Here is a 19,456-nt window from a genome sequence, read left to right on the forward strand (position 1 = left end):
GTGATTACAGTTGTCATCAATTTGACCAAATTCAAATCATGATAATGTCATGAATTAGTGATTTTGTAGAAAGACAGAAACTCTTACAAAGTACCGGTCAAAAAATACAAATTGGTAAAACAATTTCGAGAATAATATTTTCAATATCTAATGAAATTGAAAATGTACATAAAATCCAACCAACAATGTCCTTCTCAGTGTATGTCTCTTAGAAAATGTTTTGTTTAGGTGGTCCAGGAGATAAAAAATTAATTTTTGCAAAGTTTCATTTTACAACATTGTAATAACTTGCACATCTATCTTTCAAAGACTAATGGAAGAAGTTTTAAAATGATATATTCCTATTACAGAATACTATTTTGGATTTATAAAATAAGGAACAGAACACCAAACTTATGGTAATGGTTACAGTTGGAGGAGGATGAAGGAAATGAAATTTAACCTTTTATTATGGCTCTAGAATATTACTAAATTGGGCAAATTTATGTGAGTATGGACATCCATATCATCTATGATATTGTATAACTTTTGTATTAAAAGGGAGACTCGAAGAAAAGATAATAAATATGGTAATGGTTGTCACTTTTGAGGCATAGGGAATTTTAAATCATTTTGCACTTCTGTTTTAATTATTTCTCCTAAAATTAAAAAAAAAAGTAATAATATTATTACCATAATCCAGAAGTTTTCTTTCATTGGTAGTGGTGGTGGCTTTTATTTGTTTTTAGCAGTGGTACTACAGTGCTTCAACAGCAAACTCAAATAACCTGCTATGAAAATTCAAAACTATGGCAGAGCAACTCAATTCTCATTTAGAAGAAATTGGTTTTTTATTTAGTCTTCGCATTTTTGTGTTACAACCTGGAGCCTTTTCAAGTTCATTGAAAAAGAAATATTTGATTTCCTTCTTAGTATATAATAAAAGAGTAATCAGGAGGCAAAAGAAAAGTATAGTGTGGTCCTCTAAGGCTCATTTATGAATCATAAAAAGCTTGATAGTGTTAAGTACCAACTGCAATGCCAAGGCAGCATGCTGGCAAGCATTCCAAGAGTTGGAAACCATGGTGTCGAGGGTCTTCTTGAAAATAATGTAAAATACGAATGAATGAGATCTCAATGGACTTCTCTTGTTTTCATATTTGTTTTATACACAGAAACACAGTTTGTTTCTCATCTTTTTACAAGGAAAATGCCAAATGGTCAAGGTTTTGTTTACTATTAAAATGTCAACAACACTTTAAGTTACCAAAAAAAAGAGCACTTCACAAATTTATTGCCTAATGAACTCTGTTACCAACCTCAAATTATTAATTATATTAAAACACTAATCTCCTTAAATACAAAGAGATATTGAAGTTCTTTAGAAACTTTGAAAATGCTAAGGTTTATATTTAAATGCTATTTTAAAAAATTTTTCTCATAGTCTATTTTACCCAATTCTAAAGAAGTAAAAGAACTACTAATAATATAGCTTTAAACATTTCTCAATTTTTAGGGATAAGTATTTTTGAAGTGTCCTTTTTCTCTGACAATTATATCACACAAATAGTTAATTATTGGTTTTAAATACACTATAGCAATGGCTCTACAATAATCCTGTAAACTTGCTTATAGTGTTTATAGTCAGGATAAAGCAACATGAAAAAAATTTGGCACCCTTTGTATGCATTAACGGTAATTATAGTTGTAATAATGATAATGACAATAACTACTTGTCTTGACTATTTCTGATTTGCCAGGTAACACGCTAAGGCCTGTGAATGCATTCATCTCCTAAGTAGAGTTAGTTTCTCAAATCTCATTTGGAAAGCCTTTCGATAGCCCAGTGTAAGAACTGGAGTATTTTTTTTTTTTTTAATTGCACAAAGTGTCTGTATTTGAAAGCATGGGAATATCCATCAGGACCAGGAGCTTTTCACTCAGGAGGGTATGAGGGGCCTAAGATCTACACAAGGATCAGTGTCACTGCCCCACAACATTTATATTGTTCTTTTTCCCATCATTTTCTTTCTACCTGTTTTCCCTGTCACCTCCATCATTCTCCTATGTTTACTGTTCCATTAATATGTCTAAGTTAAATTGAACAAGGCTACAATGCTGCTCCACTTCAATATTAACAATTCACAGCATCGTTCTTTGAGGTACCATTATGCCCTCTGTATAATAGTATTCCCATAGAACTGACTAGAAGACATAAAGAATAACTTGCACAAATGCTACAGAATATGTGTGTATGTGTGTGTGTGTAGTGAATGAGATCTTAATGGATTTCTCTCCTTACCATATTTCATGAACAGAAACAGAATTTCATTATTGTTCTTTTTAAAGAGAGAGTCCAAATTTTCAATATTAAGAAATAATTTTGTGAAGGATCTTCAAAAACGGAAATGTAGGTTATGAAAAATGTTTTGCATCAAAATGAACTTTTTTTAAGAAAACACATGCATTTCTTAGAAAGAGAGAGAGAGAGCGAGAGAAAGAGAAAGAGAGAGGAGGGGGAGAGGGAGAGGGAGAAGAATGAACTCTGATCTGGTGGTTCACCCCCAAATGACCATAATAGCCAAAGTTTGACTGAAGTCAAAGGCAGGAATCAGGATCGAAACCTGATTATCTGAGCTATCCATGACACTTGCCACAGTCTGCATTAGAAGGAAGCTAGAGTCAAGAGCTGGAGCCAGGAATTGTACTCAGGTACTATGTATGATACAGGACACCGATATCTTAATAAATAGGCTGAAAGTCCACTCCTAAATATATATTTGATTCTATTTCCCATTAACTTTTTGAAGCACCCTTACAGATTTCTCTAGTGAGTGCAATACAGTATTCCTTTACACATTTTATCAGCATCATGACACTAAGTCAGGGAATTTCCAGAGAACACTGGCTAAGAGTCTTTTGAAAATTTGCCTTCAGCTGGGGTTTATATTTTGTTATAGATGCAAGGATGCCGATTTTCAACTTATAAGGAATGTCTATGATTAAGCTCTGTAAGTAGTAATTCTACAGTGACCAAAAGGTAGGCTCTTTAGAGGAATGTAATGGTTATGAAAGGTCTTTTGAGCCGGCCCCAATATGAAAACTTTGAGATGAACTTTCAACTGATGACAAGCTGAAAACTGGGGACTTCATAAGCCACGAGGTGTTAGAGGACATTGAGATAGAAATTGTCAACATGAGTATTTTAATCATTCAGTGTGTCTCCAATGCGTTCAGTGGGAAAGATTTGAGAGAGCACTAGTGACTAAATAAAAGTCTGACTATAAAATGTAGTTGGGATTCTAGAGATGTCAGGTACAGGGAGTGAATAATAAAGACTTGATGTGTGGCAAAGGTTTGAAGTAGATTGGTAGGTGAAACACTGGAAGGTGGGGACATATTTAAGATTATTTTTAACTTGCATCTACAAAGAGTCATCTAGTTACTTATTAGCTCATCTATGGATATTTAAAATTTTAAAACTTCTGAAGTTTAAATATGCCAAGCCAACATCACTAGATATTTGAAACTGATTTAACTGCCCTTGTTACATAGTACCATAATCATATGTGCTAGCTTATTGAAGCTTAGGGGTCTTTGCTCATGCTAACAAATGATTCTCACTGTTTTTATGAATAATATACAACAGTTGTCTTGTGAACTCATAAAATAAATATAATATAAAATAAAAAATGAGTTATGAGCTATAAGGAATACATAACGCAAGCTACAAATAAAATTTATGGACAATTTAATTAAATGGTTGCATTAGCAAATTTCTGTGTTCTCATCTTTACTATGTCAGTCTCATTTATCTTAGCTTGCTTTCAAGAATGAAAAAGTGATACCGTATAAAAACTTGTTTTACATTAATTTCAAGATAAATATATTGCACTGTTTATTTTTTCATTGGGTCCTAGAACAGATATCTCCATTGGGACCTTTCAAAGGTCCCAATAAGAATCAAAGCATTTGGAAATCTGTAGGCTACTCTCTAAGGATCATGATACTTGAGTTTAACATTTGCGGTGGAATATTGAGAAACATTTGCATCATTCTTCCAAAAATATTTTAGGATGCTGAATATTTTCTGCACTGGTATTATTTATGTCTCCCAGGTATTTTCAACATATTTGAAGCATATAAATGTTACCAAATATAAACAACAAAACAGAGGACCATTGAAGCAGTGAAATAATATGACAAAATAGTGTCTTAATTTGGATTCTAATCAAACAACCAATAAAAGTCATAAAACGATTATGACTGTGCTTGCTTTGATGGCACATATACTAAAAGTTTATAACTGACCAACAAACCTGAAACAGAATGATCCAGGTCACCAATCATTTGAAAACTCATAGTAGAGTCTGATTTAAATACCTATTGAGTTAAACACTTTTAAAAGCAACTCACATATATAAAAGTTATATATATATATATATATATATATATATATTCGTATAGGCAAAAACATAGTACATTTATTGTGAAGCACTGTACATGGTTTCAGATATCCACTGGGAGTCTTAGGGTATTTTGCTTCTTTACTTTCTCTAAAGTAGAACACATATTGTTAATATTTTGATTTTTACCCAATAATGTCTTCTGGCAAAATTTATTTCAAAAAACATATTTAAGAAGTGCTAGATTTTGATTCTCAAGAATTTATGCAAGGAGTATGTATCTCTTAATTTTCAGTCTTATATGTGATTCATATTTAACATAGTTACAAACTATAAAATAAGTATCAGGAAGCCAAAAAATGTTTTGCTTTTCCCTATAATGACTATTATGAATTTTTAAAAATATTATATAGTGTATTTCAAAACAAATGGATAACAATGCTTTGTTTGTGTCCTAAACACATCTTTTTACTTTCTTTATATTCTCTACTGCTTATCTAACAGTGAATTTCTTTATACTTCCTATGTTTAATTTATTCTAATAAAAAATTGTCATTCACAAAAAAATGGGTTAATTAAGTTAAAAATACCCACAGTAATACTGATTAATCTGTGGAAGAGAGCCCCAAAGACCCCCAGTGGATGTCTGAAACCATGGAAAGTAGTGAACCCTACTTATACTAGTTTTTTGCTTATACAAATGCACATTGATTTAATGCTTTTTCCACCTTACCTAAGTACTTATCACATATTGCATCACTAATTTTGTAGCTTGAACTATACCAGTAAAGCAGCACAGTTTTTCCCTCTTCACGATTTACTGATAGAGGATTTTTTTGTACTATAGATTTTAATAAGCTCAGCATATTATTTTTCCTTATTAAATAGAAAACTTTCACTTTTTCATTCAAAGGAAGTATTTCTCAGCTTTCTTAGGCATATCCAAGTTGCCAGTATCACTACTTTTCCTTTTTGAGGGCATTCTAAGTAAAATAAGTTTACTTGAGGACAAATATTGTAATTCCATGACAATCTATCTGACAACCATGATTTCTGCTAAACATCTACTAAACGTCTACTTGGGCAGGTAGAGTACACAGGTGGATATACTAGATAAGAGGATGCTTCATATCACTGGTTCCATGATGGCAGGAGATTCATATTTTTCAGAACACGCATCCTGGGTTCTTATGTGAGCGAATCCATACCCCAGAATACATGATAACACCAACTCCCTCTCAATTGAATCATTTGTTCAGGAGGCAGTTCACAACCATTGTCAGGCCCTTGAAACCAATTTGGGGTTATTTTATGAAATTATCTGAAAAAAGCTGCATGGATGATGAAACTGCTGACAGTAATTTTTTTTTTTTTTTGCCATCTTCTGGAAAATACATGCCTATGACTAGAACAAATACAGGGAAGTAGAGATGAAATCAAGGAAAAATTAAAAATAATCTTGATACCTGATTGAATATACCCATGGCCACGTACTACCTCTAGACTTAAAATGATGCAAAACAATAAATAATTTTCGCTCAAATTATCCTCAGTTAGATTTCTGTTAGCTAGAGCTATGTCAATAGCAAATAATATGAACTTTGGTTACAAATCATTTACATTTATGTTCTAATATTTTTATCTACTTCTAATGGACTTTACAAAATTCAAATATAAATGATGCTTTAGGAAGAATTTATAAGAATTAACTGATCAAGTCTAGAATTCAGGACCTTATTTACTAAATTCCACAGCATTAAAACAAATCTGCTAAACATTTGAAGAAAGGAGAGTTTTAAAAATATTTTTACATTGTATTTATATTTTCCAAATTATTGTGAAATTGCCTATATTTGCTACTTACATTGGTAAGAAATTTTATTAAGGTTACATTTCACAGTATCTTTTAAAGTGAAATTATTTGTATTATTTTGTAGAATTCTAATCTTAGTAATTCCATGCCTTAATAATACTGAAAATATCAAAATAAATTTTAATCTGGCAAAATACAAAGTCAAGTCAAGTACAATGCTACACTATTTAACAAATATAATTTCTTTCCAAGTGATGAATTAATTGATACCACCAACTGAAGAATGTGAAAATAGTATTTTCTGGCCAATATAGAAGAACTGGCTTATTAAAATTTTTAAAAACCTATCCTCTAGGTCAAAAATGCTTAATATTCTTATATTTTTTTCTTCATTTTTAAATTTTTGAAAAAGATTTATTGAATTTATTTGACAGGCAAAGTTAGAGAGAGAGAAAGGGAAAGACAGACAGATTTTCCATCCACTGGTTCACTCCCCCGAAATGGCTGCATTGGCTGGGGCTAGGCCAGGCTGAAGCCAAGAACTTGGAAATCCATCCAATCTCCCATATGTGGCATGGGCCCAAATACTTAAGCCATCTGCTGCTTTTCCCAAGCATGTTAGCAGGGAGCTGGATCTGATGTGTAGCGGTAGGGACTCCTGGCTGGTGCTCATATGGGTTGCTAGCATCATAGGCATTGGCTTAACCCAATGTACCACAATGCCAACACCTCTTTTATTTTTTAAACAGTATCTTATTCTATGCTTTTTTTCATACAAATATGATTGTCTCATCTCTCTTCTAGTGAGAATTACATAAATTTTTATAATGAATTTTGAGTTTGCAATAATTTATTTGTTCTGTTGATTAGGATCTTAGCATTAGAAAAGTAATGAATAAATTCACAGTTGGAAAATCGCATCCTGATTTACAAATTAAGAGCAACTATTTCAAGAAAGCAAATCACCAGATACTATTGATTATTAGTTGTCTCTGGTAGACAACACTGTCTAGTAGAAATATGTTTCTCTAAGCTTCTTGTTAAAAACAAAAATATTTATTCATTTGAAAGGCAGAGTTACAGAGATACAGATGCAGAGAAAGAGTAGAGAGAGAGAGAGGGATATGTTCCTTCCACTGGTTCACTCCCCAAATGGCCACAATGGCCAGAGCTGGGCCGATCAGAAGCCAGGAGCCAGGAACCAGGAACCAAGAGCTTCTTCCAGGTCTCCCACACAGGTGCTAGGACCCAAGGACTTGGGCCATCTTCCACTGTTTTCCCAGGCCATAGCAGAGAGTTGGATCGGAAGTTGAGCAGCCGGGACTTGAACTGGTGCCCATATGGAATGACAGCACTGTAGATGGTGGCTTTACCCACTATGCCACAGTTCCAGCCCCCCTCTTAGATTTGTTATACTTAATGACAACAATGAGACGTACTTTCAATAAAACTAATGAAAGAAACATACATGCTTAAAATATATCATACTCTTTGTAGCTATTAAGCACAAACATCTAAAAAAAAGTAAATCTTGTATCAATCTACCAGAGGTAATAAATGATGGGAAAAGGGACTTACATGATCAATTAGTTCACGGACCATTCCATTCCATTGTCCATTGGCATCATCCTGGGCTCCATATTTTCCATCTTCCACAAGTCTAATTTCATATGTAAACCCAAGGATTGTTGATAACTCTCTGAGGAGATCAATGCAATAACCCTCAAACCGATCATTTCCATAGAGAGGTTTGTCAGACTTCTTAAACAGGACATAGGGTTCTTCCTGGAAACATTGAAAATGAAGGAAGGAGGTATCAATCAGTCATGCAACTTACCATAATAATAGCAGCTTGTCTAACAGAGAGAAAATATCAAATTTTGGACAGAATCAATTTTGATTCATTGAAATTTAAATTGTATTTAATATGTTTGAAATATTAAGAAGGGAGATACATAGATTGTGTAAAAGAACGTGATTCACAAGTGAATATTAGCTATAAGCTAATATTATATCTTATACCATGCATCTTATATTGAAGATATTAAATAATACAATGTGATTTGTGAATTGCTGTACATATATAAATGTCTAAACAAAGTGAATGCTTATAAATGGTATAAAATTTTAATTTCAATTCAAATCTCAAAAAGCCAAATTTAAAAAGCATAAAGTATACATGACAAATACATACATAAAGGCAATTATAATATCAAATTCCTGGGTTCTGACTAAAAATATGTCTCATAAATTATTGAATAGGAGTTTTACAGTGAACATCCATTTGATTGATCTGAGCAGTAATAATTGTACCTCATTCAGAAATAAACACTTTAATTTTCCTTTGCTTATAAGTGATATAAAAATATAATTAGGTGCTGGCATTGTGTTGCAGCTGGTTAAGCCTCTGCCTGTTGTACCAACATCCTATATGGGTGCTGGTTCAAGACCTGGAAGCTCTCCTTCTGATCCGACTCCCTGCTAATGCGCTTAGGAAAGAAAGCAGCAGAAGATGGCCCAAGTGCTTAGGCTCCTACACCCATATGGAGACCTGAAGAAGCTCCAGGCTGTTGGCTTTAGCCTGGCCCAGCCCAGTCATTGCAGTAAGTTGGGAGTGAACCAGTGGCTGGAAGACTTTCTCTCTCTTTCTCTCCCCACCCCCTTTTCTCCCCTTCTCTCTCTCCCTTTCCTTCTCCCTCTCTGTGTCGCCTCCTTTCTCTGTAACTCTGCCTTTCAAATAAATAAAAAAACAAATCTTTGAAAAAAAATATATATATATAATTAAGGATAATGGGATAGAGAACAAATGCAAGACACTTAGTAAAATAACAGAACACAAGACAACATTGAGTAATATATTTAGAAGTCTTTTCTGAGGAGGCAAGAGATGAGATAGATCCTAAAAGTTGAGGAAGAATCTTGCCATAGAAAATCTGAATGAATTGCCACTAAGGCCAAGGAGATCACAAGTAAAATCCCTGTATCAGTGTGATACTGGAATCTTCCATGAAAAGAACACTATCCATCAGTCAGATTAAAGTCACATCTAGTAAACAAGGGAGTTGGTAGAATAAAATGAGAAAGAAAAAACAGTGAGACATCAAATTCTGTGGGGCTGGCTCTTGCATTTAATATATCAGGCAATGCAGGCCTTATATATTGAATATTTACATTTAAATGCACAGAGAATTTATGCATTATAATATCTGATTTGAGAGAAATATTAGATGGTATGGCATACTGATCCATGAATACGTGTGCAATCAGCTCTACTGATTTTATCATGAATAAAAATTGCTCTTTCAGAGAAAACCATTGCAATGATAAAGCTGCCCTAAATGTGGTCACCCTCTTCTCCAGTCCCTTAAGAACAACAATCATCCCATGAGGACTAGTAAGCCTAAAGGAGTTCTGGACATGACGGTAATGTGTGTCCTTGACAACACTCATCTCAGAAATAATCAAGATTAATTCTTTCTGCCAACATTGTGTCACAGTGAGTTAAGCCACCACTTTCAATGCCAACTTCCTATATCAGAGTGCCAGCTCAAGTCCTGGCTCTTCCATTTCTGACCCAGCTTTGTTCTAATGTGCCTGGGAAGGCAGTGGATGATGACAAATTACTTTGTCCCCTGCCACTCATGTGGGAGAACAGAATGGAGTTCCTGGCTCCTGGCATTGGCCTAATCCAGACCTGGATGCTGCAGCCATCCAGAAAACAAACTAGCAAATGGAAGATTGTTTCCTGTCTCTCTTTCTTTCTCTCACCTTCTCTCTCTCCCTTCATCTCTCTAAACAATGAATCTGTTTTTATCATGTATCTGCTTAAAACCCAACAGTGGCTTTTCCTTAACACTAAAATAAGGTAACACTTCATCCTGGCCTTCATGGCTCTGCTCACTTCCTTCGTGAATCTTAACTTCCCATTCCTCTTCTTTGCATTCCAGGTATACTTGCTTTCCTTCTGGCTCTCAAACTTCCCAAGCCCAATCGTGACTAAGGCACTTTGCATTGCTTTTCCCAGTCCTTTTCCGCCTGGGAAAACCAATTCTAAGATCTTCACATGAATGTTTCATTTTCATTATTCAGCCTGCTGCTTAAATATGATCTCTTTGGAGAAACCATACTATGAATCAATTATCTCTTCCTACTAAGTTATTGTCCATTGTTCTACCATGCTTTGTTTTCCTCATAGCACTTATTTATGTCTTTATTATTTGATGCATATGTGTATTTTTCTTCTCTTATTTCTTTTTTTTAAAGATATATTTATTTAATTGAAAGGCAGAGTTATAGAAAGGCAGAGGCAGAAAAGAGAGAGAAGTTTAAAAAGAGAGAGTTCTTCCATCCATTGGTTTACTTTCCAGATGGCCACAATGGCTGGAGCTGAGCAGATCCAATGCCAGGAGCCAGGAGATTCTTCGGGCTCTCCCATGAGGGTGCAAGGGCCCAATGACCTGGACATCTTCTACTGCTTTCCCAGGCCATAGCAGAGAGCTGTATCGGAAGTGGAGCAGCTGGGACTAGACCCAGAGCCCATACGGGATGCCAGCTCTGTAGCTGGCGGCTTTACCTGCTACGCCACAGCACCAGCCCCTCTCCTATTTCAATATAAACTCATGAGTATGGAGACACTAGGTTTTATGCTCATTGAGCTATCCCCATGACTATCAAAATGACAATCAGTTGTTTTTTAAGAAATATGTGCTTAGTCAACACAATATTCATCAGAAAGACTTAGATTCTGCCTATGCCTCTCCAACCCCATTTTTTTCTTAAATTCTAAATATCTTTTTTTTTTCTGTCAGTTCTTTAAATACCAAAATATTTTCTTCTTTAGAGATTATTCACATTCTCTTCTGCCTACAATGCTCTTCAAATGGCAAGCTCTCTTACTTCCTTTGTAAAAAAAGTAAAAAATATTTAAGAGAAACAGAGACAGAGGATGATATAGCTCCCATTTTCTTATTTACTACCCAAGTAAATAAAAATGTATTTATTTGTAACAAATGTAACAAATACAATGACTGGGGTTGGATCTGGAAGCCAGTAAATCAATCCAGGTCATTCAAATGGGTGGCTGGCAGCTGATTACATGAGTCATCACAGTTGCCCCCGAAACTCTACATTAGCAGGAAGCTGGAGTCAGGAGCTGGTATTGAACCTACGTACTGCAATACTTAAGCATTAGGTAAAACATCTGCCCCCTCGTTTGCTTCCTTTAAGAATCAGGAAATTGGGGTCAGCACTGTGGCATAGCAGGTACAGCCGCCGCCTGCAGTGCTGGTGTCCCATATGGGTGCAGGTTCAAGTCCCTACTGCTTCACTTCTGATGAAGCTCTCTGCTATGGCCTGGGAAAGCAGTGGAAGATGGCCCAAGTGCTTGGGCCCAACACCTGAATGGGAAAGCCAGAAGAATCTCCTGGCTCCTGGCCTTGGATTGGCACAGCTCTGGCCATTGCAGCCAATTGGGGACCAAGCCAGCGGATAGACCTCTCTTTCTCACTGCCTCTCCTTCTCTCTGTGTATAACTCTGATTTTCAAATAAATAAATAAATCTTAAAAAAAACTCAGGTAAGATGTGAAAATTCTTTTGGGTTTTTACCTTTACTTTCTATCTGAACATGACATTTATTTACCATAGTACTTAATTCATCTTCATCTTCAATTACTTTACTTGTTGTTTGATTTTCCTGGAATATAATATTTACATGAATTTATTATAATATCTTCCATACCTAACACAATTCTGAGTATGCTCAGTAAATATTAATTGAATAAATCATGATGAATTAGTAAATTCTATGACTATTTTCTCATTTCTAAAGACAATTAACAATTCTTCAAAGTTTAGAGAATTAAATAAAATGTATTTGGTAAAATCAGCTCCTTAATATAATATCTTTATTTCAACCCCTCAATAATTTTCAATGGGTATTTAAAAACAGACTGTGTTTAGAGCACTGTGGATGTGTAGTAAGATTAAGTGTAAGGTACAAAGATTTCTCATACACTGCCTGCCAAATATACACCTTGCCTCCACTGCTATCAATATATGGTGTCACAATGGTTCACTTATCAGAAATGATGAACCAATAGTGAAATACCATCACCCCAAATCCATAGTTCACAGTAGAATTCACTCTTGCTATTGCATATTTTACAGGGTTGGTAAATGTATAATGATATGTATCTAATACTGTAGCATCGCACACAACAGCTTCACTGCCCTAAAATTCTCAGGGCTCTGCTTATTCATGTCTCTCTGTTCCCTGACTCACAGCAACCAGAATCTATGTAGTATCTCCTGAGTTTTACCTTTTTCAGAATGCCATATTTGGAATCATACAACATGTAACCTTCTTACATTAGATTTTTCACTCGACAATCTGCATTTAAGCTTCCTCCATGCCTCTTCATGGACTGATAGCTCATTTCCTTTTAGCGCTGAATAACATGAATTAACAGCAAAACTTGTTCTCAAACAGTACTTTATACCTTGTGTGTGTGTGTGTGTGTGTGCGCGCAAACTACTGAAATCTTTACTTAGTATAGAGGGGGTCTTCTGTATATAAAGTTAATTAAAAATGAAGCTTAATGAAGAATGGGATGGGAGGGGGAGTAGGAAGTGGGATGGGCGTGGGGGTAGGAGGGTGGGTATAGGGGGAAGAACCACTATATTCCTAAAGTTGTACCCACAAAATTTGCATTCGTTAAATAAAAGCTTTATAAAAAAATTACATTGTCTGAATGAGTCATAGTTTTTTTTTTCCACTCATCACTAAAGAAAATTTTGTGGGCCTGCATTGTGGCGTAGTGGTTTAAAGCCCCAGCCTGCAGTGCCAGCATCCCACATGGGTGCTGGTTCCAGATCCGGATGCTCCACTTCCCATCCAGCTCTCTGCTATAGCCTGGGAAAGCAGTAGAAGATGGCCCAAGTCCTTAGGCCCCTGCACCTGCGTGGGAGACCCGGAAGAAGCTCCTAGCTTCAGATCAGCACATCTCTGGCCATTGTGGCCAATTAGGGAGCAAACCAGTGGCTGGAAGACCTCTCTCTCTCTCTTTCTCTCTCTCTCCTTCTCTCTCTGTGTAACTCTCTGACTTTCAAAATAAATAAATACATCATTAAAGAAGAAGACGAAGACAAAGAAAAAGAAGGAGGAGAAGAAAGAAGGAGGAGGAGGAGGAGAAAAAGAAGAAGAAGAAGAAGAAGAGGAGGAGGAGGAGGAGGAGGAGGAGGAGGAAGAGGAGAAGAGAAGAGAAGAGAAGAGAAGAGAAGAGAAGAGAAGAGAAGAGAAGAGAAGAGAAGAGAAGAGGAGAGAAGAGGAGAGGAAGAGGAAGAAGAAGAGGAAGAGGAAGAGGCCGGTGCAGTGGCACAGTGGGTTGAAGCCCCAGCCTGCAGCGATGGCATCCTATATGGGAGCCAGTTCTAGTCCTAGCTGCTCCTCTTCCTAACCAGCTCTCTGCTATGGCCTGGGAAAGCAGTTGAAGATGGCCCAAGTGCTTGTGATCCTGTATCCGCGTGGGAGATCTGGAAGAAACTCCTGGCTCCTGGCTTCAGATCAGCTCAGCTCTGGCCATTGCGGTCATTTGGGGAGTGAACTAGTGGAATGGAAGACCTCTCTCTCTGGCTCTCCCTCTCTCTGTAACTCTTTCAAATAAATAAAATAATTCTTAAAAAAAAAAAAAAGAAAATTTTGGTTACTTCTCAGTTCGAGCAATTATAAATAAAGCTTCTGTAAACAAAATGATGGCTTTTATGTAGACATAAATTTTCAGTTCATCTGAGTAAAAGCCAGTGGACATGATTACTGGGTCATACAGTAGGAGTATGCTTAGTTTTTAAAGAAACTTTGAAACTGCCTTCCAAAATGGCTGTACCATTTTGCATTCCTAAAGCAGTGAATGAGTTCCTACTGTCCCACATCTTCACCAGAATTTGGTATTGTCAGTACCCTAACTTTTGGCAATTCTAACACATGTGTGGTGTGGCATGATATCCCATTGTTCTTTAATTTTCAATTACTTTATGACATATGATGCTAGGCATCTTTTTGCATGTTTCAATAAAGTCTTATTATGACTTCACCTTGTAATCAGAGACTTACAAAGAAGGACTGTTGAAGCATTCTGAATGACCATGGAGTGATATGTTCAATTTGGGAAGCCAAAGGAATCTGAACTTGAAGGAAACAATTATGAGACAGGCAGGCTCCTCTATGGGGTGCAGATATATTTAAAAAAAATCCTCAGATTCCCTGAACCACATGCAGAGCACCATACTGTCCTACAGAGAAGTCTGAGAACTCTGGATAGAAATCAGTTCAAACACACAAACATAGCAGATTATCTCTCCTGACTTCATACTTATATTTTAGTCATTTTATGATTTATAAACAAATAGATGTATTATTTCATGTAAAAGGCACAAAGTTGATAAATTGTCAAGCACAATGCACTAGACAAGAGCACTATCTAACATTTTCCAAACACTTATTGTGTGCCGCGCTCTGTTCTAAATGCTTTCCTTAGATTAAGTTTATTTATTTATTCCTCATTACAACCATGTTTTACAGATGAAGAAACTAAGGTTAGGGCACAAAGTCTGTTTTTTCCAAAAGTTAACAGAATACAATTCGGTTGTCAGACTGCTGGTCCATGTACAACCACATTATACTTCCCCTTTCAAATGTTTCTTTGTGAACCTTCACAAACTCTGAGTTAATACACAAGTGTACTTAGCTTATTAGTTAATTGAATAAGTATCTTGTGGGTCTATTACAATTCTTCCAATAAACTAGAATTAGCCACCAGTACATACTTCATGCAAAATGGTGCTGCTAATCATAAAAGACAATCAAGTAGTAATATAGAAAACAAAAAGAAGTAAATATTAGATCCAGAAAATTTCTATAGGACAAATTAGATCTTTTCTGAGTGAGAACACATCTTTTTAGCAGAAAATTAGTTTAAGGGTTTGTAAACATAACACATGTAGAAAAACAAAAGCATCTAAAATTTTTTTCTATTTGCATTATTAGTTTCATCATTGTCTCTAAAATTTTTGTTCCTATATATTTATTCAATATTTTTCACAGAAACTGACTTCAATGGGAAAATATAAGGAAAGTTAATGATTACTTAACAGTGTGAGACATATGAGGAATACTCATATGTATGCAAGGAATGAAAACAGCACAAAATAATTTCAAAAATTATTATTCTATTTAAATTCACACTAATCCAATGTGTTTGACTAGCCATTCTACCTATTAATCTGTAAGCAAATAAAACTTATGCCAGAGGCAAATAAACTTGTTGATCCCTGTGATACTAAAGAGTTTGTGAGATATATGTTTTAAATAGGGTTGCACATTGCTAGAAAAATATATGTGGCCTGAGTGCATTTTTTAGTATTTATGGATCTCCACAATGTCAAATATCACTTTTCCCATATTTAATTCTGATAAGTAAGACAGTTTTCCACCTGTGAGTCCTATCTCCAGCTACACTGTGTCATAAGATAGCTTTACATCAAGTTATGACTCTCCTTTAAATGCTCTTTTTCTGTTTCATATGGCACAAGGATAAATAATAACCTCATGTAAGAAAAGAAAAATGGTACCAGAAGCAATTACTGTATCACATACTGAGTTCAATGAATAATATGATAAAACTCTCCTGGGCAACTTGACTGAATTCCCATATAGTCTTAAATCTCCACATCAGCATTTGCTAGAGGTAAATGTACTTTATTCCACTGGCATCTGTAATAAGGATTTGTCAGCATTTCCACTATCAACCCAAGTTTTACGGAACTCACCAATAACTCATATATTTTTATCTCTATCAGACTGGGAGTTGGCACAGGTTGAACCTAAAATGATTCCAGCAATAGTGAAAATGGTTCAAAGTTGAGGGCAACAAAATTATTTATTTTAATAAAAAAAAAACTTTTCGATAACTTTTGAATATCTATTATTTATATATTCCTTAGCTCTTATCTAAGGCTCAATTATCTTTTTTCCTGTGTTACCCAAAGCTATCACTGTCTTACCTGTTCTATTTAAAACACAGGGACAGGGCTGGCACTGTTTTGCAGCAGGTTAAAGCCCTGTCCCGCAGCACCAGCATCCCATATGGGTGATGATTCGAGTCCCAGCTGCTCTAATTCCTTCTTTTTTTAAAGATTTATTTGTTTTTATTTGAAAGTCAGAGTTACACAGAGAGAGGAGAGGCAGAGAGAGAGAAAGAGAGAGAGGTCTTCCATCCAATGGTTCACTCCCCAAGTGGCCGCAATGGCTGGAGCTGCGCCGATTCGAAGCCAGGAGCCAGGAGCTTCTTCTGGGTCTCCCACAGGGGTGCAGGGGCCTAAGGACTTGGACCGTCTTCTACTGCTTTCCCAGGCCATAGCAGAGAGCTGGATTGGAAGAGGAGCAGCCGGGACTCGAACTGGCACCCATATGGGATGGCGGAGCTGCTGCACCACAGCGCCACCCTTCCCCCCACCCCCTTTTTTTTTTTAAAGATTTCACTTCCAACCCATCTCCTTGCTAATGTGCCTGGGAAAGCAGCAGAGACGGCCTAAGTCCTTGGGCCACTGCACCTGCATGGGAGACCAGGAAGAAGCTCCTAGCTCCTGGCTTCGTATCAGCTCAGCTCCAGCCATTGCGGCCATTTGGGAAGTGAGGCAGCAGGTGGAAGACCTCTCTCTCTCTCTCTCTGTCTCTACCTCTCTCTATAATTCTGTCTTTCAAACAAATACAATAAATCCCTTTAAAAAGAGAAAAATAAAAATTAACTTTAAAGTGATGAGTGCAAAACATAACCTGGTATCTTAACATTAAAACTAAACTAAGTACTCAGTGTACTTATTTAATCACATGTTGAACTCCTACCTGGTTACTGCACTCTTCTAGATACAGGGTATATCAAAGTGAATAGTGGAAATCAAAACAACACAGAAAAATGCTTGCCTATATGGAACTACAAATCTAGTGGTCAATATGAAATTCCTATCTGTTACATACTATTTTGTATTATTTACAGGTCTGCTTTCCTCCCTTAATTACCAGAGGGGAAATATTTCCACTAGGTACATTTTGAGACACAGTATTATACATCTTGTTTTACAGAATTCTGGTGAATCTCACAACAGAAGACAGTGTAGACCTCAAAAAGCTGATTTAGGAAAATAGAAAGGAATATTTAGGTAGCCCTACTCTGCTTCTGAATTCATCGTTCTAATAAAGACTGTTAAAATTAGTCCAAGCAACCATCTGAAATTCCAGTTGCTTATGAATTTCAAAGCACTTTGAAGGTATTTAGTGGCATTAAATTTTTCCTTAATTAAGACAAAGCAGACAAAAATAAAGTCATTTTAAAATTGCAATCCTTTGAGCTGAATGATGAGGACATAATGGTGGGAATAATCACATGGGACTAATGCAAAGTTGTGGAGACTGGAACAAAAGTGAACCATTTATATTTTCCCCAGAATAATGCATTTCCTTCCTTTCTGAGCCTTCTATCCACAGTCTGTATCCTATCACTGCCTTCAAAATGAAAGCATTAAATCATAAGTATTCACAAAGCAACTTGGTGTTCAAAGAGTGTGGAGATCAAAATGGGTGTGAATAAGCAGAAAGTAAGCAGGCTAATGAAGGAGTGGCATGAGGTTAAAGGCAGCACTGCTGCTAAACCGGCTTTTGAGGAAAGATCAGCCTGCCCATACACACTGTAGCTCACACCACTTAACAAGTACAAATACAGAACAAAGCAGACCTCAACACCTTGCTTGAGGGAGCTCAAGAAAATGTCAAATGGAAGACCGTCCTTAGAAAAGTGCATTCGAAGGAAAGCACATCACCCTGGACAACAATACTATGTACTATGGAAATGAAACAAGGGTAACCCCTTGGCCTTTCTACCCTTAACATACAGACTTTACAAAAGCAATTCAGCAAGGTTACTAAACAAGCAACCACAACAAGCAGTAACAAAAAATCTTGGATAGAGAAAATATGATTTATAGAGTTGCTATATTACTACATTCAAAATATCAATATCAATTTTAAAATAAAAATTGTAACACGAATAGGAAAGTACAGTCTTTTGTACAAAAAATTAATGGAAACTATCCTTCAGATCAATGAGACATAAAAAATTCCAAGGATAATTAGGAAATATTAAAACAAAGGCAGAATGCATCAACATTTATTAGATGAAAAGAAACCAATCCTCTAAAGGAAATTTTTAGTTGTAAGTGTCTATGTTAAAAAAAGAAAACCCTTAAATTAGAAACCTAAATTTATGTTTTCAAAAACAGAAAAACAAGATCAAACTAGGTAGAAGAAATGAAGAAAGATTAGTATGGACAGAAATGAAATTCATGCTGAGAAAAAAAAAGCCAATAGAATCAATGAAACAAAACATTGGTTCTTTGAAAAAAAATCAATATAATTAACAAAGCTTTAGCTGCATCAATTCAGAAAAAGTGCTAAAGAAAAGTAAAGGAAGCAGCTCTTGCTAATAATCTTGTAGAAATAAAAAAAAATTATAGGAGAATCAAAGGAATAATTGTTCTGCAACAATTTGGGCTGTTTGGCTGAAATACACAAATACATAGACAGGGCTGGCGCCGCGGCTCACTAGGCTAATCCTCCGCCTGCGGCGCTGGCACAACAGGTTCTAGTCCTGGTCAGGGCGCCGGATTCTGTCCCAGTTGCCCCTCTTCCAGGCTAGCTCTCTGCTGTGGCCAAGGAGTGCAGTGGAGGATGGCCCGAGTACTTGGGTCCTGCACCCCATGGGAGACCAGGAGAAGTACCTGGCTCCTGCCATCGGATCAGCGCGGTGCGCTGGCTGCAGTGTGCCGGCCGCGCCGGCCATTGGAGGGTGAACCAAAGGCAAAGGAAGACCTTTCTCTCTGTCTCTCTCTCTCACTGTCTACTCTGCCTGTCAAAAAAAATAAAAAATACATAGACAGATACAACTAACAAACTAACATAAGTATAAATAATAATCTGAATAGATCTAGCAAAAATAAAGATGTTGAACTAATAGTACAAAATCTCCAAAGATAAGCCAGAACAAAATGACTTCACTGGTGAATTCTACTAACATCTGAAGAAGCCTTAATGTCATCCTTATCAAACTGCTCAAAGAAGTAGAAGAGTAAGGAACAATTCTTAATCTGTTCTCCGAGGTCAGCATTTCTCTGAAACCTAACAAGAGAAAAAAATTGCAGCCCACATTCCTT

The 19,456-nt window shown here is 36.1% G+C and overlaps 1 protein-coding gene across 6 annotated transcripts in view; it reads right to left on the bottom strand.

Annotated features, from left to right (window-relative positions):
• Positions 1-19,456, bottom strand: part of GRIK2 (glutamate ionotropic receptor kainate type subunit 2) — a 733,451-nt gene that overhangs the window by 198,756 nt on the left and 515,239 nt on the right. For all 6 annotated transcript variants that reach the window (XR_011388963.1, XM_017345301.3, XM_051855437.2 and 3 more), the window contains one exon: positions 7,777-7,983. Coding sequence is in view for 5 of the 6 variants with exons in the window: in XM_017345301.3 (XP_017200790.1) it covers positions 7,777-7,983 (207 nt within the window). In the remaining variant the exon portion in view is untranslated. The remainder of the gene's footprint in view (positions 1-7,776; positions 7,984-19,456) is intronic.

Source organism: Oryctolagus cuniculus, chromosome 5 (genome assembly GCF_964237555.1).
Source record: "Oryctolagus cuniculus chromosome 5, mOryCun1.1, whole genome shotgun sequence".
Classification (NCBI taxonomy): domain Eukaryota; kingdom Metazoa; phylum Chordata; class Mammalia; order Lagomorpha; family Leporidae; genus Oryctolagus; species Oryctolagus cuniculus.